Genomic DNA, 25322 nt, shown 5'->3' on the forward strand with positions numbered 1-25322 from the left:
TAGACATCTTTTTGTCCAGAATTGGTGTCAAGATTCTTGTATTGGGTAGGGGATTGGACTAAAAGAATTCCAAGGCCCCTACACAAAGAATCAACACTTTGATTCTTTGATAATGAAAAAAGGATAATGAATAGCAGATAGACTTATTTGGGGATATAATTGTTCTGTAAAAACTGAAGATATATTATATAGGCCCCGTAGAGTACTCTTTTAACCAGGGCAACATTTTTTAACTGATATGAAATGTTATGGGATAAAAAATACATGTCTCTGATTTCAAATGTTCTGATGCTTTACAGCTCCAGCCCAACAGTGCCTCAGGAAGTGGTGCCCTAGAACACGATCCCTCCTCTATTTACTTGCGCATCCCAGCTGGAGAAGCAGTGCCAGGTCCCCTTCCTTTGGGAGTATCAGTCATTGATGCCTCAGTGGCTCTCTTTGGAGTTGTTTTCCCTCATGTGTCCTCTAAACACAGGTTTGCTACTCTTCTAACACTTACACTTGAGTTGTTTTCCCTCATGTGTTCTACAAACACAGGTTTGTTACACTTCTAACACTTACACTTGAATTGTTTTCCCTCATGTGTTCTACAAACACAGGTTTGCTACACTTCTGACACTTACACTTGAGTTGTTTTCCCTCATGTGTCCTACAAACGCAGGTTTGTTACACTTCTGACACTTACACTTGAGTTGTTTTCCCTCATGTGTCCTACAAACACAGGTTTGTTACACTTCATAACACCTCTATACCTCATCAAAATGAGAACAATATATAAAAATAAGTTATCCTTTTTCCTTTTTTATAATTTTTCAAATGTTACAACTTATCTTTTGGAAAAAGCTAGTGGACGTTCCGTTTACATTATTTTCAGTACTCCGATTAGCATACTAGTTAGCTATTTAAATATGATAAAATGGCTATAGTTAGCAGGAATAGGATTTGACTTGACATTCAAAGGTAATTTTTATCTAGAAGTTTTCCGATGTTACCTTCTAATGCAGCTGTTGGTTTCCACCTGTTATCAGTTATCAAAAGGGGCTAAAGCACTGCTTCCCAACCTGATGCCCTTCAGGTATATTAGGACTGCAATATCCAGAACTGCTAGCCAACATGACTTAAAGATCATACTGATAAAGTTAAAGAATTATTTGGATGCTTCTAAATATGGGAGGCAACTAGAAATCTAAGAGAATTTGGGGAACTGTAGGGGATGGTAATGGAGGAGGGTGAGGAGAAAGACAGCTAAAGTTAGAAGAAAAAGAGATTACCAGTACAGTTAAAAGACAAGAGAAACACAGGTATCCTTTATAAGGATAATTGTATAATGAAACACTCAGGAGATATTTACTGATAAAACTAAGGCGCAACAACTTTTTTCCCATCCTTGTTGTACAATGGATATGCTCTTAGTGACTCATTGGGTTGCTGTGAATAAATGAAAGACGTAATATTCCCAACACCACCCACACACTGAAGATATCACGCTACAGGGGAAAAGAATTAATTAAATGATAATTTCAGTGCAAGAACTACTTTAAGTTGTTCAAGAATAAGTTTAAATGTATTCATTTATTTCCAATAAACTTAAAAGTGATTATGCCATTTTGGATTAAATAAATAAGACAAGTTTCATCATAGTTGCAGTGAATCTGGGCAGCACAAGGCTAGTTTTTTACAAGTAAAAATAGACTTCAGAGTTAATTCTAATTACATTAGTTCATATCTGATAAAAGCTGCTTTACTGGGTCAAGATATCTAGCAGCCATTATTATTGGACTGTGAATGTTTGCTAATTTAATGCTAGTTTCCTCATTTTTATATTTTCAGGCTACAAATGTTGGATCATTTTGCAGAATGCATCAAGCAGGCAAAAGGTGTTCGTCAACAAGCAGTACAGCTTAATATTTTTACTGCTGTTCTCAGTGCACTAAAGGTAAATCTGTTTCAAAAGATGAAACTATAGTGTTACCCTCAAGCAATGGAATGCACTCTTAGGAGCTTTGCCTGCTCTCTTGGTTTTTAGTAAGAGACTTGTTACTTTAGCGAGGCCTTTATAGTTTAATTAGCAAACAATGATTTTTGATTTTTTTTTAATCACACTTTAAATAGTGATTGTATTTTTATCATTACTTGCCTTGAGTGCCCTTTGGGTAGAAAGGTAGATTGTAAAGTGGACACATAACGATAATTGTATAATTAAAATGTAATGATTTGTAAGATGCTGAAAAGCAGGTATATAAGGGCACATTCATAATGTATTTCCTTAAGCTGATCTGTGACTGCTTTAAAGACGTTCTAGATCATGTTTTAAAGTATTATCTTTCATAAAAGGGCTTGGCTGAGAACAAAAGTACCTTAGGACCAGAAGAAGTCCGCAAGTCTGCTTTGACTCTTGTAATGGGAGCACTTGACAATCCTAATCCTATTTTGAGATGTGCTGCAGGAGAAGCTCTGGGCAGAATGGCCCAGGTGGTTGGGGAAGCAACTTTCATTGCCAGGATGGCTCAATACAGCTTTGATAAGTATGCTGTAATTTTACTTTACATAAAACAAGAACTGGGCTAAATGCTATTTCTGTTTGGGCTTGTTTGTTTATTGTTTAAATTGTTTTCTTTTGTACAAATATGAAAAATATATAAATTATATAATTAGCTTTTGGTATTTGTAGTGATTCTGTTCCAACATAAAACCATCAATAGTGAAACCATGAATAATGAGTAGTTAGATTCTGGAGCCTGTGCTCATTTTCTTCAGCCAAGAGAGGCTGTTTTCTTCCAGCTTGCAAGAGCAGTACCAGTCTCTGTCATTGGTACCTTATTCTAAGTCTTCAAAAAAAAAAAAAAAAAAGGACTACCTCAGCCCAACCCCACTGGCCCGAGCCATGGGCATTCTCCAGCTGCCATATTAAGCCCAATTAAGAGGTTCTTTTCACTGTGAAAGTCATGTCGACTGAAGAAGTTAGCATGAGACATTTGGCATGAAGAAGGTAGTACCCTTCATCATCAGCCAGTAATTGCTCCAGAAAAGAAAGCAACCAGATACCACAGGATAGCCATTTGCAGCCAGGCTGATCCAACAAGATCTGTTATAATCAAGTGAGAAGAAGTAACAAATATACTAGAATAGAATAGAATAACAGAGTTGGAAGGGACCTTGGAGGTCTTCTAGTCCAACCCCCTGCTTAGGCAGGAAACCCTAAATGATTTCAGACAATTGGTTAAAAAAAAACTTCCAGTATTGGAGCATTTACAACTTCTGGAGGCAAGTTGTTCCACTGATTAATTGTTCTAACTATTAGGAAATTTCTCTTTAGTTCTAATCTAACTCTATTGTGACATTATTCTATTTACAGATGTGTAAAAGCTCATCTGCATTTTGTACAAACATAACAAAATGAAATAGAAGCCAAAATGTGAATATGTGAAGCTCTTATTTGTATACTCAAATGTTGTCTACATGTAACAGTTGTGAAAATTCAAAACTGCCAATACACAAACTGTGTGTAACAATAATATTCCAGTAATTTTGGCTGAATGAACTATAACTGAAGAAATTCAGCTGTAAGAACGCACATAAATGAAGCTGATCAGTATTACTTCCTTAGTTTGTTGACTAAAAAGAAGTATGGCCTTTGCACCTTTGGAAGCTTGCTATAATGCTATGCAGTTTTTGTTCCCCTTCTCTCACCCACTACTACCATTAGAGATAGAATTCCAGAGGATGAGTGTAGGTGGCAAGGCTGTGGTTCTGGATCCTGAGGTAGTAAAGGCCGAATGACTGCTTGGAAGTGGATTAGGAGATAATAGTAGATGTGATCCAGCCCTCCTCCCATTAAAGCCCCTACCTAACTGCTTGGCTAAAAGCCCTTGTTGCTTGAATTGTGGTCTCAGATGCAGATGTGGCATGTCAAGCAGTGGTACGTGGTTGAAAGCAGACATTATTCAATGAAACCTCTGATTAGGTGATTACAGGCCCTTTGGCAGTAGGCAGGACAGGTGCCTTGGTTCAAGAGAGATTTTAACACAGCTTGAACACCTTAGACAAAGAGATTCTGTTGTAAACTCTTCTGCTGCTGCTCCCCCCCAAGATTATTGCCACATAACTCAAAGCAAATTCAGAAGGTGTAAATACTTTTGAATTCAGTGGATCTCACTTTGAAAAATAATACAAAAATGAATGTTTTTGAAGTGAAGGCAAATACATGGCTTATTTTGGTGTCAAGATAACTTGATTGACTTTTGGTTCTAAGTTTTATAAAGGGTTGGAATAGTGTGGAATCAAAAGAAGAAAATCAATTTGTTTTAAAGAGAGGGTTTGTAGTTCCAGAGTTACAATTCTTTTAATTGCATGTATTTATTTTATATCCGTTCATGGTTGTAGAAAAATAAAAGATTTGTTTATTACAAATGTTTTAAATGGTTACATTTGTTAGGTTTAATACTGCAATGTGGAATATTTTTCTATATGTGAAGAAACTGAGGGAAGAAATGAGAGCAAGAAAGGAGGGAACATTCATAACATTTTTCTAATTCAATTTTACTCTCAGGTTCATTTACTTAGTGAATTATTTATAAATGTTTTTTATTACAAATATCATAAAGATAATCCTGTCTCCTAAAGACAAAAACTGAGACCCAATTGCTACTATCTTACATTAATTTTCTATTATCATTGGAATTAAAAAGTGTGTTTTTAATGGGGAAATTGAGTTATTTTGAAGTATAGGCTGGTTTTAACAATGTAATTATAAAATTTTGTTTAAAATAAAATTGAAATGACAACTAGGTAGCTCTGTTCATTTTATGAATATCCACAATGATGCTTTGGGTAATTCCAAAATGTCTATGAGCTTATGGAGTTGCATAGCATTGCTTTTTGTCATTTACAAAAAAAGTTTTGTGCTTAGAGTTTTGCTATCTTGACTGTGGATTTAATGACTTTTTAAACAAATATTGGCAGGTTGAAATCTGCTAGAGATGTTGTATCAAGAACTGGCCACTCTTTGGCCCTTGGGTGCCTGCATCGCTATGTTGGTGGAATAGGCTCTGGGCAGCATTTGAAAACCAGTGTCAGCATTCTATTAGCCCTAGCACAAGATGGGACCTCTCCTGAAGTCCAGGTAAAATTAATAAATAATGTGTAATAATACACATTATATGAACATACGTTATAGGAATATAATATTTGTGCTTTGAAAAATATTCAGGTATGCTTTGGACTTTACACAAATGTATAATCTTGCTGTTATTTAGTTAAGAAGCATGACTTTTTTGGTATTCTGCAAATTTGCTTTAAGGAATCCAGTTATTAAGGTTAGTGTGGCTCTTATTGTGATAAAATATTTTTACCATAATAACGCAAACTTCTTGCTTTAAAAATTTTATGCATTATCCTTTTTATGAATTAAAAAAAATATTATTTGTATTTTAGGGAACTGTTGGCTAGAAATCATAAATTATATTTGTTAGTCTAGGTGGCTCTGCTACCTCTTCTTTTGTGAGGCATGGGAATATTTATGTTTCTTTAATTATTATTATAATAGGTAGTTCCTGTACAGTTCCCAATCTAGAGAGACATGTTAATGATGTTAGTATATATGGATGAGAATCTATTTGTTGTACAGATATCCTTGACTTAGGATCACAGTTGAGCTCAAAATTTATCTTGCTAAGTGAGACAGTTGTTAAATGAGTTGGGCCTCATTTTGCAACCTTTTTGCCACAGTTGTTAAGCAAGTCACTGCAATTATTAAGTGAATCATACAGTCGTTAAGCAAATCTGGTTTCCCCCATTGACTTTGCTTGTCAGGAGCCAAATGGGAAGATTGTGATCACATGGCCCCAGGAAGTGCAACTGTCATAAATAAATGCCAGTTGCCAACTTCCTGTATTTTGATCACGTGACTGTGGGGATGCTGCAATGGTCTTAAATAAGAAAAAAGATCATAAGTCATTTTTATTAGTGCTGTTATAACTTTGAATGGTCACTCAATGGAGAAATTGTAAGTAGAGAAGTAGTTGTAGCCTTTTAAGGATCCTAATTAAGACGAAAGCATATGATTAAATTAGTCATTCTTCTTCTAGACATGGTCTCTCCATTCACTTGCTCTAATAGTGGATTCCAGTGGACCAATGTATCGTGGATATGTGGAGCCTACCCTATCTTTGGTCCTTACTTTACTTCTGACAGTGCCTCCATCCCATACAGAAGTTCACCAATGTTTGGGTCGATGTCTGGGAGCTATAATAACTACCGTTGGTCCTGAGCTACAAGGTTAGCACGACAACAATGAAAGTGTTGGGACCTTCCCTACGGTTTTATGCATATTACATTGCTTGCAATTTAATACAAATGTTCAGTGCTTTGGACCCAAAGCTAAAAAGGTTCTTCAGAGCAGACGTGAGCATGCATGCTGCTCTTCTTGGCACATTCTTAATAAAGCTACTACTTTTCTTGAGATTGCAAAGTAGAAGCACGATCCCTGGAAAAATAGGTATTTTAAATTGAAAAGGTACTGACAGTGCACCTACAACCATTCCTAAACGCATGTTTTCACACTGTTGGTACCTTCTTAAACTCCTAACTTGTACTTTTTTTGACCCCAGGTGGTTATTGTGATTCTAGGAGTGACATTGTTTTCGTTAAGGAGGTGCCAACAAATGTTTGTTCTAAGACACTTTTTGGCTTTAAATCCAAAGTGCTCCACATCCCTAGGTTTTAGTGATAGGCAAGTTTACTATTTTTATTCTTTTTACCTTCCAGATGCAACTCTAGTCTTATTCTGTGTTATGTGTACTATATACATTATATCTAAGAACATTTTCTTTTAATTATGTAACTCACATTGTCAAGATTTTATTGACTAGAGAAAACTGGTAGTTCTTCTTGGGCACAGATACCTGACTGGTAAAATTTATGGGTTACACTTAACCATGTTGTAATAAACTGAATTATAACCACCAACGTTCAGTCAAGATGATTTTTTTTCTTCCATTCAATTGTGTCTGATTGTCAGAGACTGCGTGGACAAGTCCTTGCAGTTTTCTTGGCCAGATTTTTCAGAAGTAGTTTGATACTGCTTTTTTCCTAGGGCTGGGGAAAGTGCCTAGCCCAAGATCACCCAGCTGCTTTGTGCCTATGGTGGGACTATAACTCACTGTCTCCTGATTAACCACTACACTAAACTGGCTCTTCAATTCAACTGTAATTGTATGTAGGTCCAATTGTTTCTAGGCTGGTTTTATGATATACCATACTAGTGATTCTTGAATTGTCTGGGGTCCAGGTCATTTTCTGAGCAAAATTCTGAGAATTCATCTTGATCTTTTAATAATTCTTATCAGAGAGTTTTCTTTAAGATTTGCTACCATTTGAAATGTGTCTTGAGGAGAATACCCCTCAGAAATTATACTATAGAGTTCAGTTCCTTTCTTTTGCAGCTCAATTTATTATTTAAGATAGTTTTATGCTGTTTTGTGTAAGCTGCATCTTAATATAGTGTACAATGAAATGATTAAAACATTACATTGGAAGTAAAACTATGTAAACATATTTATACAATCTAAAACTCTTGTGATTTGATTGGTTGTAGCCTTCAGTTGGGTGAAATGGTACCTCATAGGCACTAATTTTTTAATTAACTTACCTCAGATGGCCTAAGTGACAGAATGCATCCAAAATCCAGGACCATGACTCCCATGACACTGAAATTTGACAAATTTGAGGCTGCTTCATTAAAAGTTGCTATAGTGCTTTATTGCCGTGGTCAGCCAAGTCACTTGATTGTGATTTCTAATGCTCCCTGCCAGCTTCCCCCCCCCTACAAAAAAAATCAAAAAGGAACCCCACAAAAACTTACGCCCCCCCCCCCCCCCCCCCCCCCCCCCCCAAAGAAAGTCAAAAGGAAACTGCCCAAAAAACTGTGGTCATTCTATTTCTCTTTAGGTAAGCAAATATCTCTGAAGTAATAATCCAAAAGATCACAAGTTCTCTAGTGTTCATTAAAAAAGTGGAGAGTTTGGCAGGAAAAGGAACAAAATAAAATCTATCCATAATACACAGAGAAAACTCAAAAGAATAGATAGAACTTCAACACTACAGGAACTTAAAAACATAATAATAGACATCTGATGGTGGGAGAAAATATTCAGAAATGTATTATTTAGCATGTGGTGAATATCCCAAACTGAGTCTTTATATTTCCTTAGAGGATTGTACTTTTCTGGGGTATTAAATAGCAAGATACTCATTTGGCTGTCTTTCATTTCACAATTTATGAAAGTTGATTTAAAAATGCTAATTTTGATAGGTAATGGAGCTACAATTTCTACCATTCGTTCCTCATGTCTGGTGGGATGTGCAATTACACAAGATCATTCTGACTCTCTTGTTCAAGCAGCTGCCATTTCCTGTCTCCAGCAACTTCACATGTTTGCACCACGACATGTTAACCTTTCCAGTCTTGTTCCCAGTCTTTGTGTAAGTATATTTTGTCCTTCCTCTATGTAGCAACAGCAAATAGCAGTTGCACTTAGACTTATATACTGCTTCACAGTGCTTTCGAGCCCTCTCTAAGCGGTTTACAGAGTCAGCATATTGCCCCCAACAATCTGGTCCTCATTTTACCCACCTCAGAAGGAGGGAAGGCTGAGTCAACCTTGAGTTGATGAGAATCAAAGTGCTGAACTGCTGGAAACTGGTGGACAGCAGAATTAGTCAGCAAAACTGCATTCTAACTACTGTGCCACCACGGCTCTTATATCCCAAAATAGTGTCCCACAAATGCTCATGATGACACCAACATTGTCAGATCGCTGCTTGTTGCAAGCATGTATAAAATGTACTTTCTATCTTTGTAATAAATTGTATACAGATCTTTCTGTTAATCTATAAGTTTAATAAGTATAATCTATAAGTTGGAGTGCATTAAAAAAGTCAGTTTGGCATTTAGATTTTTCAAATTCTTAAAATGCTTTTATCCTCTGAATGAAGATGAGGCACAGTGTTGTATACTTATGAACCTTTCATGAAACTAATTCTTTTGTTACACTTTGCTGAAATGCAAAAACACGAAGATTTTCAGTATAATTGTTAATAAATTAATTGGTTCAAAAAGTGTTCCTTGCAGAATAATTAGACAATCTGCATATTGTTTCTTTCTGTGAGTAAAGATCAGGACGTTGCTATGTTATGTAAAAGTGGACGACTTAAATGTATTTTACTGGAAGAAAAATATTTAACATCTCTGTTTGAAAATTGTATTCAGCTTTGTCATAAATTGAGTTGAAGTCCATGCATCTTAAAATTGCCAAGGTTGAGAAACACAGATTGAAATGCTCTTACATAATATGTAGCAGCAAGTGATTGCCATTAATCTGTAGAAGCTACAAACATTTTGAAGTAACCAAGCCCCCTTTGGCTGCTTTTTGATGGTTATAGGTTCACCTATGCAGCTCCCACTTGCTTCTACGTAGGGCTGCAGTAGCATGTTTGAGGCAGCTTGCCCAAAGAGAAGCAGCAGAAGTTTGTGAATATGCCATGAGCTTAGCAAAAAATACTGGAGATAAAGACAATAACGGGACAAGTAAGTATTGGACCAAAGAGTGGAGCTTCTTAAACCTATTTCCTGTTTTTGTTTTTCAGCTATATTTTTCTCTCACACAATTTTGCAAATTATATGAATATTCTCTCCTTTCACAGGTTGATAGATTGTTGGTAGTTTTCTCTTGATTGGCCGGGGAAAGGCATTTGCTGAGCCTAGGCCTGCAGAGATAAATAGAAGTTTTATCCTCTGCATTTTTAATTAACTGTTTTGTGTAACATAGAAGGGTGCTTCCTAAGATATGGAAAGATGAATCGAAGAGATCTTATTAATTCAATCTGACTGTGCAAATCTAGATGGAATCTTACTGTAGTTTAGCAGGTTTTTGTTCACATTGAAGATCTATGGTACTGTAATGTAACAATTATTCTGGTTTCTTTAATGGATCATAGCCATTGTATTAATTAGTTAAATAATTCACTAGAAAAATCTCAGATGTTGTACTACCTAATATATGTTTTGCAGATATTAATCCTTTTGCCCTAGGACTTTGCTCTCGAAGAGATAGTCATGGCAGACATCAAGGAATTAAAATAACAGAGACAGGACTGGAAGGAGTTCTTTTTGGAATGTTAGATCGTGAGACTGATCGGAAATTGTGTTCTGATATTCATGATACTTTGGGCCATATGCTTTCATCTCTGGCAGTGGAAAAACTCTCTCACTGGTTAATGTTATGTAAGGATGTCCTCGCAGCATCTAGCGGTAAGAATCTGAAAATGACTTGGTAAATGAGTGAAGAAAATATTTATTGTCTCCTCTTTCTATAGAGATTTCTTTGTTTACTGTTAAAGAACTGTTCAGTTTGCAATCTGTTGTGTCTTCAGAAAATCTTTTTTATAAATTATGAAAAGGTCATCTATGATAAATCAACATCTTTTATTTATTTATTTGAATTTATGAGCCACCTAATTCCAATGAACTCTGGACAGCTGATAAATACTTCCTGATTACTTCAGACAACAGTGGAAACAACTTTTAATGATTTTTATTCTTTGGTTTGTGCAGTGGGACTTAATAAATACCTTCATAAATGTGGCTTTTTAAAGAATCTTTAAAATTAATGTTTTGAATGAGATGAAGGAGAAGAGTATTTGGAGAGATGGCCCTTTAAAAATCCTGTGATTCTTAAGTTTTGTGCTACATTAACATTTTTAAATGTTAAAAATCATGTTATTTGAAATTTATCTGTAAAATTAGGTTGTAAGCAAGTGAGCTCAATAACTCATTCATTCATATATTTTTCTAACTTTTAATGGTACATCTATGAAATGTATTTAAATGTTAATTGTGTTTTCCATAACTAGATAACTGACCTCATAATTTCAGTAATTTAGGCATATTTTAAAATATTTCATTGCAACATAATACAATTAGCTAAGATTTGTAGAGCATTAACATGCTTCATTATCTTTGTTGAATTAAAAAGCTGATAGTTTAACTAATTGGCCATATACTTTCTTTACTTTAAATTCTTTCCCTTAGACTAATTTCTTGATTTTTAAAATGTTATTTTGTTCTGAATTGCTTTCATTTGTAACTGAGATATAGTTGCAGAAATTTTCTTTTTATACACTGTGTACAGCACTGCAAATCTTTTTTTCTCCTTTATGTGTCATTGTTTTCTTGGTAGAAATGTTAATATGTTGCCTACATTCTTGACAACTTTATCATGATTTTCAGAGAAACCAGGCTATTTAAAGGCAAAACTGCAATTGTGAAATTGCAATACCTGAAATAACTTGCATTTTATATGAAGGTTCCCATGAGCTATTAGTTTCATTTGGAACCATTAGGTGGGTAATGATCGGAAATAAAGCTGCCTTTGTGATGGCATTCCAATAGCAGATAACAGATAATCAGAGTTGGAAGGGATCTTATAGGTCATCTAGTCCAACCCCCTGCCCAAGCAGGAGACCCTACACCATTTCTGACAAATGGCAGTCCAATCTCTTCTTGAAGGTCTCAAGTGATGACGCTCCCACAACTTCCGAGGGCAAGCTGTTCCATTGGTTGATTGTTCTCACTGTCAGAAAGTTTCTCCTTATTTCCAGGTTAAATCTCTCCTTGTTCAATTTCCATCCATTATTTCTTGTCTGGCACTTTAGATTGCGAATGCTGTCTTCTCTTGTCTTTTCAACTGATGAAAACAATGCTGTTCTTCCAGCCATTTATAGGATATGATTTTAATAACTAATCTTGGAAGTTTCATTCAAGTCTTGGTCCTCAATATGTTGTATAAATAATAAATCTCTTATTACATACAGATATGACAACTACGGCTCCATTAGGAGGTGAAAAAGATGAAGATTTGGAGAAGAAGGATGAAATGGATGATGATATAATGTTTACTACACTGGGTGAAGAAGACAAATCAAAGCCCTCTGTGGCTCCTCGCTGGGCTACTCGAGTATTTGCCGCAGATTGTCTGTGTCGGATTATCATGCTCTGTGAACATGCAAATAAAGCCCACTTTGATCTAGCTCTGGCCCGCTCTGCCAAACTTAGAGACCCTAAAAGTAAAGAATTGTTCATTTTTTCCTCTTCTTTTTCCTTGAATTTGTTTCTTAGCCACTTTCAAGTAACTTGAATGAATATTCAGGTATTATATTTCCTTGATGAAAAATGGATTGCTGTAGCCATATTATGCTTCAAACTGTCTTACATGGTTTATCATAATATAGCGAAATGCATCAGGGATAGGTTACAAGTATGTTTGCCTGCAGGGTTTTTTTGTCTATTCTACACTTTAAATTGCTCATCACAGCACAGGTCGTCCCTGACTTATAACAGTTACCATTTGTAGTGACCATTTGAAGTTACGATGGCACTGAAAAAAAGCAACTTGTGACCATTTTTCACATTTATGACCTTTGCAGCATCCTCATGGTCATGTGAATAAAATTCAGGCGTTTGGCAACTGGTTCATATTTATGACGGTTGCAGTGTCCCTGAGTCATGCGGTCCAGTTTTGTGATCTCTGACAAGCAAAGTCAATGGGCAAACCAGATTCACTTAACAACTGTATTACTAATTTAACAACTGCAATGATTCACTTAATGTGTGGTAAGAAAATTCATAAATGGGGCAAAGCTCACTTAACAAATTTCTCACTTAAAAACATACATTTTGAGCTCAATTGTGGCCATAAGTTGAGGATTATCTTTATGTGCTGCCTATTTAGATTTGTTTTTCTACAACTGAAATTTGGATAAAGTAAGATATTTTAAATTATGTTTTGCTCCTTAATAGTCTCATGTACACTTTTGAATACTGTTCTTATATCATTCCTTCCTGCTTTTGTTCACATTTTGAATATATCTCAGACCATGGTTTATTATAAAACTGTTCATCATAGTTTCCGCAGTCGGGTATAATGCAAAGTATAGTTAATTCAACTGGGAAATCTTCAATGTAAGGAAGATGAAGGTGGTGATACAAAGATGGAAAAAGTCATTTCCTGCGGGCTATCGTGAGCTTTTCAAAATCATCTGAATGACCAATGTGCTTAAAAGTTGGGACACCATACTTAAAATTTGCAGATATTTCCGCTGATATACGTATCTTATAAAACAAGATACTGAATGTCATTTTTGTTAGTGATTTTACAGACTGAGTGTTAAATGGGCCAAGTTATTTATATCCAGTAGTGATTCTTCCTTAACAGAAGACATCTTCTGTTTTCATAGCTCATGCCATATAGTTTTTTCTGATGTTCCCTACAAAAATATAGAGATCTGTATCTCATCAAAAAACTGCCCCAGAGAAACAATTTCCAATAAAATAAATCATCATCATTATAATACACGAAATCTGTATATGAATTTCGTCTTTCTAAACTCAATAAAAATGTATTTAATCTCTAATTGTGATTACAATTTAATATTGAAATAAGGTAAAATGTTAAAAGATGCTAAATGCAATGAAAGCCACGATTGTAGGCTGTTCCTTATTTATGTACTCTTTGAATAGTTCTGTTTTATAGTCTGAATTAAGCTTTTGTTTCAGAAATACTGTGCATTGTTGTTCCCTTAACCAAATTAGCCAGTGCCTTGAATATTAGAAGTGATCACATGCTCTTCTGTGAATAATAGGTACTATGAGCTCGCTAACTATGGTTTAGATTTTTGCAGAACATGAGATAAGCTCTGTTCATCAAGAATTTTTAAAAATTCTTGTCCCGAGAAGAACAGTGCATACAAGAAAGGTCCTGGCATTTGAAACAATATTTTTGCTCAGGATTTAGGGGAGGCTTTGCTTTGCTGAAACTGGAGTAAACGCACAACTTGTTTTTTTTCTGAATCAAAGCTGGCCAATTGTGAGTGGCTTTTGAGATAAGTTCTTTTCTTGTTTTTATTTTCAGATGACCTTCTAGTGCTTCATCTCTCGGATCTTATTCGCATGGCATTTATGGCAGCAACTGACCACAGCAATCAGCTGCGAATGGCTGGTCTCCAAACACTTGAAGACATTATCAAGAAATTTGCAGCAGTTCCTGAACCAGAGTTTCCAGGCCATGTAATTCTAGAACAGTATCAAGCTAATGTAAGATAATCTTTGGGTTTTATGCCAGTTTAAAATCATATGGGGAAAGCTTTGTATCTCATCCCAGTATTATTTATGTTGGAGTTTTGAACTGTATACACTGATGCTTTTTGAAAATAGTCAATGGTCTGTATACGTACATGGAGTTCAGTCAGAGCTTTACTCTTGATCTCATTTTGTGAGGATTGATAGATTAGGCATTTCTTCATAAAAGTTTGGATTATTCCAAGAAAATGTTCCATAATTTATCTTAAATTCATCAATTTAAATGAATGTTGATTTTGCTTGTTTTGTTTTGCTCTAGGTGGATATTGCACGCAGACTATATTGTGTGTCTCAGAAAAACATCATTAATTCATTCATTTGAAGAAATACATAAAAATTTCATGATGTTTTGTTAGAACTGAAAATTTCTATGAGATTTGGCACTTTTATGAGATTTTGACCTTATTAAGAGTTGTTATTCATATTGCATTATAATATGACACATATTCAAAACTAATGTAATTATTTGTATTGCAATTGCAAGGGTCCATTTGAGGGCATAGAGTGGTTTCTGCTTCCCATTGTACCCAGAAGCTTTCAGTTACAAAGTAGAACTTCATATGAAGGTTGCGAGCTGATGCTCTAGATTCCTACAAATTTAAGATAATTACATTTTAAAATATATAGTGTGGGTTATTCTTTCATATCTTTTGTTTCCTATGAATACTTTTTTGAACTTAAAAGAACCTATAGAAGAATATCTGTTATTCTAAGCTGTATCAAATAGTGATCTTGTGTTCTCCATCCTGTCCTAATAGTAGCTCTTTCTTTAATCACCTAAAATGTTAATAAACCTGACTAGAATCCATTCAAATCACATGAAGTGCTCACTTTCTTTTTAACTGACACCATTATCACCATTGCTTATCACAGAAATGTTGGCATAAAGCCTACTTAAAAAAATAACAGTACTTTATGGATCTGTGTGCTCCTAAAATTTGAATCCATTTTCCTCCATGAAAATGACACTGATAGATGAAACAATTAACCTAGACATATAGGAATTCCAATTTTGGTTGCTGAGATACAAGATATTTTGCTTTCTTTCTTCTTTAGGTTGGGGCAGCTTTAAGACCGGCTTTCTCCCAGGATACCCCTTCAGATATAACAGCAAAAGCTTGCCAGGTACAAAGAAAAGCATTAATGCAATTTCAGAAATTCAAAATGCAATATCTGGAAATGAGAGAGAAACGAACAGCAATTTTGACATGTGACTCTAAAAATATACAGTGTAAATATTGCGTCAGTATTTTTCTTAGAACATTACACTGAGAAAGCAACTTGTCTCTTTAAATTTTCTGATCATCTGTATCATCATGCTATTTAACTATCTTTGGAGGTCTTTAAGATATGTGCATAGGGATTTTCCCATTTTGGTGTGAAGGATATTCTTTCTGCTTTTTCAAAAGGCAGGGGATAATTATTTGTATTAATCTCTCCTAGAAAATATATTCTCGTTTCTTTTGTTTCAGCCTTTCTGTCTTTCGCTGAGATGAGATTTGAATTGAATTGATATGTTATTGGATCCATGCTTTCATTGATTTTTAGGTATGCAGTGCTTGGATTGGAAGTGGCGTAGTAAGTGACCTTAATGACCTCCGTCGTGTTCACAACCTTCTTGTCTCTTCTTTGGACAAAGTACAAACAGGAAAAGGGTCTTCCAGCCAGCTGTATAGGGAGAGTGCCACTACGATGGAAAAACTGGCAGTACTCAAAGCCTGGGCAGAGGTAAATGTTTAGCAATTATCATCTAGCAATTAGTTATTCTAGCTTTCCTGTGGCATTCAGTGCAAATACTCTGTAGTTCCCTGCTGTAACTCTCTTGATTTCATAGCATAGAAATGCAGCCAAAATTAGCTAATTAACAAATTCACACTTGCTTGCTCCTATTACAAGCAACATCTTTTTTTTTTTAGGTTTTAAGTATAAAACAATTACTTGAGTGATACTTGGAAGATATTCAGCCTAGCTGAGTACTTCCACTGGCAGAATGGGGGAGGAAGATATCACCATTAGTTCTCTTCTTGCTAGCAGTACTCAATTCCAATTCTGAGTCTGAGTCTGTTCCATAGGGTTTGATAACACTCTGAAATAGCGACTGGTTTTTGAGGTTGCACAGAAAGAATAATTATTGCTTAAAGTTGTGGCCATTATGATTCACACATAGGTTCTATGTTAGCTCCCTCAATTTAAAAGCTTCTGCTTCTCTTCTAATTTGCTTCAACGAGAGGTACCAGCTTCATCTTTTATTTCTCCAGATGTCCAGCTGGTCAATGATTAGTCTCCAATGTGACATTACATTAGGAGTCAATATTTCTCAAGGCAGAAATGTCAGTTATGTCAACAATCAACAAGCAGCCTAGCTGCACAGCTCAAAACTGCAAGGCCAAAACACCATTAAAACGTAGGAAATGTGGTGAAAATAACTTTCAGATTTAAACTGCATAAACTGTCATGTTGACAGAGCGAAAAAAGCTACTATAACGTCAACATGTTTCACATTGTTAGAATTGATATGGCTCCTAGTTTCCAGCTTGACTATCTCGACCAGAGTAGGTTTGAGCCTTCTAGCTATCTGGCATGTACTTCCGAACAGCAGATATTTTGAAATAGCACAGTCTTTTCTCAAGATACCATCACTCATGCAAAGTTTGCTCCCATTACTGGAATTATGATAGGCACTACAGATAGGTCTCATCCAGAGAACAGTAAGATCACTCTACTGATAAGTTGCATGTTAGTGCAGTTCCCTAGAACCTAGTGACTATATGTCATTTTGTGCCTTCTTTTGTAGCAGCTATGCACACTTTTATGGTAGAATAAGGCAATGTATTGGCTGGCTTCTTGAGGCACTGGCAATGACAATGCACAAATGGAAACGTCATGTTTTAGTCCTAGCCATCTGCTTCTCTTACTGGGGTACCCTAATAATAGGACACATAACAGTACATAATCAATAATAAACTCTGCACCATCTATATTAACAATTATTCTTCCCTGTTTCAGCAGAAGTGCTTTGGTTATTAATCTTTAGAAAATAAGTTCTAGTTCCATTGTCTCCAAAGTTTCTTGTATTTATTTCCTCTTGTTTTTATGGATTCTGTGGATGTCACCAGAATCATTCAGGACAGATCTCATGCTATTCTATAGATGCTGCAAGGTCATCTTAATCAGGAGGCCATCAGCTTTTCCCATTGCCAGTTTGATCTAGTGGTTAAGGCACCAGACTAGAAAATGGGAACCACGAATTCTAGTCCCATATTAACCATGAAAGCCAGCCAAGAGACCTTGGGTCAGTCATTCTCTGTCTCAGCCCAACTCAACTCACAGGGTTGTTGGGGGGAAAAGGGAGGAGGAAGGTGTGCATATGTTGACCTCCTTGAGTTATTTGTACAACTAGTAAAGGTTGGATACAAATAAATAAATAAATTACTCCCCAGGAAAATATTTGTCTCCCATCTAGACCAGATCTGAATAATTTGACTGACCATTTAGATGGGACTACTTTCAAATGTATGAATTAAGTTATGGTCTTTCAGCTAAAGATCAATTCTGTGGCAATTTCAATAGCCCTAATGGATGGCTTTAGTGTCTTTTCTTCACCCAATTATAATACAGTTTTGAAAAGGTTTTATCAAATTTGTTTCTCCATAGTGTATCTCCCCTGTGTAACAGTTCTGTCCAGTATTATCCATGTTGGTATTGCTTGTTGGTCTCCAGAATATGCCTTTTTCATTTTTTTGACATGGCATAGCAGAGTTTGGCACAACATTTTGTCTATGTCCTTCATTCAGATGGGCCTTTGATTTTTTTCATAAGGACAAGGTTGTTGTTTATGTAGAGATTTTTTTTTTGGCCCAAAGACAAGTCTGAATTTGTGCCATGTTTTTTCAAACCCTATTGAAATGTCTTTTCCCAGATTCTCGATCCTGAATGGACTATATGGCATCTTGTGTTTCTTAGAACTTATAGCCTCTATAAGGTGGTCACTTTCATAATTTAGTCATAGGAAAAGCACTTCATTTTATTTCTAACATTTTGCTAACTGACTCAGTTACTGCCAGACTTCATTATGATCTAAATAACATCCATATTCTGCTGTTCGGAGTTGTTTGATGAGGATAGTAAATCTTAAACCGTTTTAGAGAAGTTTAATGTTGCCTGAAATCTGCCTTCCTTCTTCTGATTGAAATCACCCATGTTTATCAGTACTGTCCATTGGATGCACAGCTTCCGAAAGCTAGCTTATGTCCTGTATTGCACACTTCACTTCCCCAGATTATATTAACATGCTAATGAGGTGGACTGTATGTATTATACAGATTGCAATGAAGAATTGGTTACTGATTTTTTCAGTTAACTCAAGTTCTGTAAATTTCCAGTCTTGCTGCCCTCTATACTTAGGTTTGAATTTAGTTTATCTTCATGCTGATCTTTTAAAATTTGATCCCCCACTGGAGATCTTGAGAATTAAGAATAAAGACAGTGGTGGCAGGGGAGAGTCCTGCTTTTCAATAAAGTGTGTTATGGTATATTGTAGAGATCTTACCAAAATCCTAAGCTCCTTTAGGATTTTCTCTTATACATTTTCATTTAAAAAAATTTAATACAGCTATTTTGAAAGTTTTTTGTTTTTTATTTCATGGTTGCGGAGCCTTTAAATTAAACTGAAATATACTGCCATGATGCTTTAAGCCCATGTAAATCTCCTAAGAAATGTTAGAGTTGTTCATTTCTTCCACAGAATTTAATGCACACATAAAGCACAACAGTTGGGAGTTAGCATGATATGGTATGCAAAGTTTTAAAATACATTGCAGGTACAGACTTGCTGGCTGATCTTAGGTAACGTTCTTTTCTGAGCGTCTCTTCTCTGAATGCCAAACAGTCAAGAAAATAATGAGTTATTTTCCTGGATTGTGATGAGAACGAAAATCGGAGGACTTGTAATTTGTCTGATGAAAAATGTAATTACTATTTTTTTTGTGTTAGTCAATTGTTTTATACACTTTCTTTACAGTATATAATATAATGGTACTAGTAAAACTAATTCAGATCACCTAAATTCTCTTTTTAAAGTTTTTTTTTTTATGTTATCAGAGTTCAGCATGTACTCTATTTAATGATATGTAAGACATATTTTATCTTCTCTACACACTTAGTAATATGTTGCATGCGCTTTACCTAAAGGTATATGTTGTAGCTATGAAGATTAAGAAAGAAGCAGAGACCAAACCAAAGAAAGCAGCAAAAAATGGAGGAGATGATGACGATGATGATTATGGCACAGTAGATGAACTGCCACCAGATAGTCTGATAACACTTGTTCAACCAGAGCTGCCCACTCTCAGCCGTCTCTGGTTAGCTGCCCTCAAAGACTATGCCCTTTTGACATTACCAGCTGAATTTGCAAGTCAGCTTCCTCCAGACGGTAAGGCATGAAAATTTTATTCAGAATCCAGTTGCAAAGGTAAAAAGCAGAAAACTCAACATTATACCAATTCATTTGCCTCTGCTGTCCTTTTTGACATGATACCTTTTTCCATTATAAATTTAACAAGTCAGATAAAACCTTATCTTATACAATACATTTCTATTTTGAACCATTTCCATGTGAGCGTAAAAACATCTCTTATCCAATTTCTCTTTACTTCTCTTTACTTTTATCCAATTTCACTATTATTATTTCATCTATTTCTTTCTGACCTGATTATCGTCACTCTCTTTCTGTGTTTCTACAAGGTTTCACCAATACTCTCAAAGACATAAACAGACACAAACATACATAAAAAAATATTTTAGTAAAGTAACTTGGCCCCAGGTACCTCTCTTTATATGGGCTTTAATTATATTCATGCTCATCTTACAAATCATTACCTATTTTGTTAACCATTCTGTATCTTCTACATAAACTTCTCCACACATTTCACTCTTCATAATTCTATCTTATTCAGTCCATCTTAATTTAAATCATTATATTTGTATCTTTTGCCCATCCTTTATTATCCCTCTGTCTCATTCCTTATAATAAAAAAAAAAAAAAGAATTTCTCCTGAAATCACTAACCAGAGTGTGATGCCTTTCTATCCTCTCCTAAATTAATTAGATTAACATTTAAAATAACACCTAATACCCAATTTGATTCTGCTTGGTACATTCTATCTACTAATTTTTACTTTTAATAACAAAATCTAAATAATAAATCTTATAGCATTCTCATTGCCTTTCCCTTCAATATTTTATTACATTTTAAAAATCAATCATTATTAAACATTTCAACATTTCAATTTCTTACTAACTCTTAAACCATTCTAATTTTCTATTTCTAATACAAATGTTACAATACCATCTTATGTACCTTGCAAAATCTTTTTTAATAAAGTTTATGCTTTACCCATTATCCCTAAAAAGATTCCTCTTTTCCCATCTAATTTTAAAACTTTGTGGCTTTTCTCCGCCTTTCCCCTTTCTTTCTTCCCCCACCAAATCTTCCTACCCCCTTCTTCTAACCTCTGTCTTGCTGGCATCCCTTCTCTGTTGTATTCCCTTTTTCTCTTGTTTGCTATCATTGTATTTATTTTGCATCATATTTTTCTCTTTCTTAAATGTTTTTTAGATCTTAAGTCCTTCATTTTCCTCGCTTTCTTCCTTCCTTCTTTCTTAGATGAATTTTGGGATTCATTAAAGATGGCGTCTTCATCTTCTTCTTGTTGTTCTTCTACTTCCATCTGGATTGTCTTTTTGTAGTTAACCAACGCCATTTCTAAAAATAGAAAAGCTTTTTCCATACCATCTTTACAGGCTGCTTTTGTTTGCTCATATTCATCCCTCAGTTCCTCAAAGGAAAAAGCCATTATAGATCTTTTCTTTTCTTTTTTCCCTCTTTCTTCTCACACCAACCAAAATATTCCAAAGAAAAATAAGACAGTCCCAAAGTCCACAATCCTCAATCAAGCCAAGCCAAGCCAAAATCCCCCTTTCTCTTCCAGGGGTAGTATCAGACAAAGGAAAATTCAAATCTGTGTTTTGAAGCCTTATTAAGGTTTTATTTCTGTTTTCAAATCCTTAGGCATCTCCTCCAACAAAATCCAGCCAGATAAATATATTTTTGTCCTCTCCCTTCCGACTTTTCCCAAAAGCTAGTTTTACCTGAAAAAAAAACAGGTTTCTCAATATCCATTTATTAATTCCGTCGGGAGGGAGAGTAAACTTTCCTTTCAGCACCTCAAAATTGCCGCTTATTTTCTCTTGTGGAAAGAATCATCCAAAAGCCATCATTTTCAGGAATTAAATTAAATATATCTTAGAGTCCTGGAGCGACCAAGAAGACTTTCACTTTTAAAAACTTTCTCCTCTTCCTCCTGTACATACTTGCCCAGCTGCCGGCTTCTTTGTGGCGGCCATTACGGACGCCGCTGCACCGTCTTGGTAAAGGGAGTTCTGCCGGCCAGGGAGGGGTCTGCAGCACCCCCAAACCCTTTTCCGGATCCCCCTACCTTCAGCTGCCCCTGCAGGCAGCCTTGCTCTGCACCCTTCGGATCGGAGCCCAAAGCGGCTAGCGCAGTAGGGATCGCGCAGCTCGCGAATCCCTACCGCATAAAGCGACAAACGGAAGTCTATCCTTTTTGACATGATAGAACATTGCAAAAAATTGGTCAAAAGGATTTGGGCCAGGGGTGGTGGGATGCTACCGGTTCTGCCCGGCTCCATAGAACCGGTAGCTCTGAAGAGCAGCAGACACTGAACCGGTTCTGTGTTTGCTGCTGTTTGGCCCACCCACCCGTCCGGGCTCTTACCTGTCTTTTATTTCCTGCTTTTTCAACTTCAGCTGCTTTGTGCGGCACAGCTGAGGTTGAAAAAGCAGGAAAGAAGTGGCTTTCCAAATGTTGCACACCTGTGCAAAGCTAAAGGTTCTTTTACATGTGTGCGCAGCGCTTGCAAGCAAACACAAAACATAGTTACCAAACCGGTAATAACACCGGTTGAATCCCACCACTGATTTGGGCAGAGAAGGAAGGTGCAGCAAAAATATCGTTCCTAATTCCTTCTAAACTGCCATTTATGAGTTAGTTACTTAGCACTTGCATGTATCAGCAGTATATTTATATCATCTCCCTTTTAAGTATAGTGCTTTGAAATTCATTTTAGTCATGTCTTAATCTTCAAGTCCTCATGCATGAAGCAGTTTGGTAAACATAAGTGATACCAATAGTTCAATGTTTCTGATAATTTGACAATCATTATGATATACTGGAATCATATTAAGCAGCCATGTCATGAATCCTGTCTTTATATAAGCTACAGCTATTTGTGTTATATCACTAATGTCCCCACATGTATTAGTAGCCACCCAAAATGCTTACATTTACAAAGGTTCTGTTCCAATGTAAAGGATGGATATCTGGATATCAAGCCATTACTTAATTAGAGCCTTTGATCAGCCACTTCTTGCCACAAGACTTCTCACAGCACTTGTTTTTGTAATGTACTTGAATTTGCTTCTTTTTTTGCCTTGCTTAGCCACAGTGGAACTTGCTAGGTTGTGGGGCTTTGTCTGGCTTTTTTATGGTGCTTAGCCTTATTCCTTGGGACTGCTCATTGACCCTCATTTGTGCCTCATGGCTCATCCCAGTTTCTTCATTCCAAATTGGTCTTTCACAATCTCAGTAAAGGGGCTGCTTGATTTTTCTGCTGGTTGCTCGCAAACTACTTAGCAGTCAGAGCAAGCTTGAGAGGTCTGTGAACAATCATCCACTGTTGCAATTGAGAATTTGGCGCCATCAGCCTGCAGGCAACAGTTGCAGCCATTGGCACAATCCAGGCTCCACTGAATGCTAGTAGTACCGTTTGTAAATGGCTCGCAGTTAACACTGTTGGACCCTGGTGCTGTCCAGGGTCACTTTGAGGAAACTGGAGAGCCAGCTTCTAATAATGGATTGAGATTGTGACAGAGCTACACAAGCCAGCATGAGCCACATGGTGTGAAAAGGCGAGACACTCTATTACAAACCAAGCAAGATACTTTTGAGGAGAAAGCTGCCACACAAAAGCTGTTAGGAACTTTGTATCTGGACTGACTCAGTGAAAATATTTACACATATGCTGAAATCCCCAATTATCTAAAGTGGGTGTGTGAACCATGCAGGAGGGGAAACCCACCTGTATTGTAAAGATCCCCTTGACTTTGGCATGAGTCAACAGAACTGTGTAGGTTTTTGAGAACAGCGTGATACTGTAGTGATTTTCCACTGCTGCCTTCCAAGGTATTTTTTTGATAGCTCATGTTAGCTTATAAGCCTATATATATAAACTATCTCCCATCCTAGAACCAAGGCGGTCCAGCTTTGTTTGTCTTCTAAATCCAGACGAGGGATCAGGTGCCTCTGTGTCTTGAGTGATATATTACAAACATGTATTAAAATTATACTATAATTGAAATTGTCTCTATCCCTTATTAAAATGCATTATGATTCTTTTTACAGGGGGAGCATTTTACACTCCTGAGACTATTGATACAGCTAGACTGCATTATCGGAATTCATGGACCCCAATTTTACATGCAGTTGCACTATGGCTAAACAGTACAGGGTTTAATGCCTGTGAAACAACAGAAGATGCCTCAGCAGCAACACCTCCACAAAAGCATGCCACACCCATTATGTTAAACCCAGCGTCAGAAACGCCACCTTCCACCAAAACTTTGCAAGAAATAAATAAAGATAGAATGCATTTGATTTTAGGTAATGCTTTTCAGTCTATTACAGAAGTCTTACGATCACAATTGAGCCCAAAATTTATGTTGCTAGGTGAGAAATGTGTTGAGTGAGTTTTACCCCATTTTATGACTTATCTTGCCACAGTTGTTAAGTGAATTACTGCAGTTGTTGAATTAGGAACTCAGTTGTGAAGTGAAGCTGGTTTTCCTCATTGACTTTACTTGTCAGAAGGTCGCAAAATGTAATCACATGACCCAGGGACACTGCAAACTGTCGTACATGTGAGTCAGTTGTCAAGCATCCAAATGTAAATCACATGACCATGGGGATGCTGCAACGGTTATAAATGTGAACAACGATCCTAAATAACTTTTTTCAGCATTGTTGCAACTTCAAACAGTCACTAAGTGAACTGTTGTGAGTTGAGGACTACCTGTAGTGTATCCGTTGTTTTATCACACATTACCAAATAACAGGATTGTTATTTTTAGGTTTATGGCAGTACTAGAACAGAACCATTCTAGCTTCAAAAATACCCAGAGCTTTCTTTATAGTATGCAACACTGTCTTGCTGAAACTAAAAACTCAACATTTAATATACAGCTTCTGCATGTAAAAACTATTAGGACCTGTACTTCATCTATGCCTTAAAATCTGCAAAAAATACTATTTCACTCCTTATAAACTTAAAGTAATTTTCTCCCCAGGTGTTAGCATACAGTTTCTATGTTCTCCTCGACCAGAAGAGCCTGTTGAACATGTCATGTCCTGCTTGCAAGCAGTGCACACTTTACTTGATTCCTCTTGTGCTAGAACCCATATTGCAGAAGATCAGGTATGTGGCAGACAAATGATTATAGTCCATTAAGCATGCAGAAAATTGAACAGATTATTTGAAAATGAAATTAAAGGAAAATGTAATTTTCATGGACTGGAAACGCTTAGTGGATGTCTTCCCTTATTGTTCTTATTAATAGCTATTAAGAAAAAAAAATGTAATCAAATAAGTCATTATTTTGGACCTCCAACAATTAAATGCTAACCAAGACATTAAAAGAAAACCAATGAAAAGTAATGGTTAAAGATAAATGAGTAAATCAACGCATATATTATTCCCCACAGCAAGGAGAAGCAGAGGTGGTTCACTTGATTCTTTTATCCAAAGCAGATAATATATTTGTTTCCATTTGGAAGGTGCATCCAGATTTGTGTTTGCAATGGAAAAAAAATTGAAATTTTAATTTTGTTTTGCTGATTAGATAGGCTTGTTGCTACCGAAATGGCTAGTATATAATGTTGTATAAAAGTAAAACGTTGAAGTTGTAATATTGTTATCTTTTACTATGCTAAAGAGAGTTGGAAGTCAATGCCTTTTTATTTCTTTTTCCCTCTTTATTCGATATTTTCTTTTT

The 25322-nt window shown here is 36.0% G+C and overlaps 1 protein-coding gene across 4 annotated transcripts in view; it reads left to right on the plus strand.

Moving 5' to 3' along the window:
* The window catches only part of HEATR5B (HEAT repeat containing 5B), a 48360-nt gene that overhangs the window by 15837 nt on the left and 7201 nt on the right, over positions 1 to 25322 (plus strand). For 2 of the 4 annotated variants that reach the window (XM_026669338.2, XM_026669336.2), the window contains 15 exons: positions 300 to 475; positions 1831 to 1936; positions 2335 to 2525; positions 4963 to 5122; positions 6087 to 6276; positions 8312 to 8481; positions 9442 to 9586; positions 10070 to 10309; positions 11872 to 12123; positions 13968 to 14149; positions 15251 to 15319; positions 15743 to 15922; positions 19385 to 19625; positions 23677 to 23934; positions 24618 to 24745. In XM_026669338.2, coding sequence (XP_026525123.1) covers positions 300 to 475; positions 1831 to 1936; positions 2335 to 2525; positions 4963 to 5122; positions 6087 to 6276; positions 8312 to 8481; positions 9442 to 9586; positions 10070 to 10309; positions 11872 to 12123; positions 13968 to 14149; positions 15251 to 15319; positions 15743 to 15922; positions 19385 to 19625; positions 23677 to 23934; positions 24618 to 24745 — 2688 coding nt within the window. The remainder of the gene's footprint in view (positions 1 to 299; positions 476 to 1830; positions 1937 to 2334; positions 2526 to 4962; positions 5123 to 6086; positions 6277 to 8311; positions 8482 to 9441; positions 9587 to 10069; positions 10310 to 11871; positions 12124 to 13967; positions 14150 to 15250; positions 15320 to 15742; positions 15923 to 19384; positions 19626 to 23676; positions 23935 to 24617; positions 24746 to 25322) is intronic. The other 2 variants (XM_026669337.2, XM_087966520.1) reach the window with 1 other exon arrangement.

Source organism: Notechis scutatus, chromosome 1 (genome assembly GCF_049901735.1).
Source record: "Notechis scutatus isolate UNSWTSFEM ecotype Mainland chromosome 1, rNotScu1.2, whole genome shotgun sequence".
In the NCBI taxonomy this organism is placed as follows: Eukaryota; Metazoa; Chordata; class Lepidosauria; order Squamata; family Elapidae; genus Notechis; species Notechis scutatus.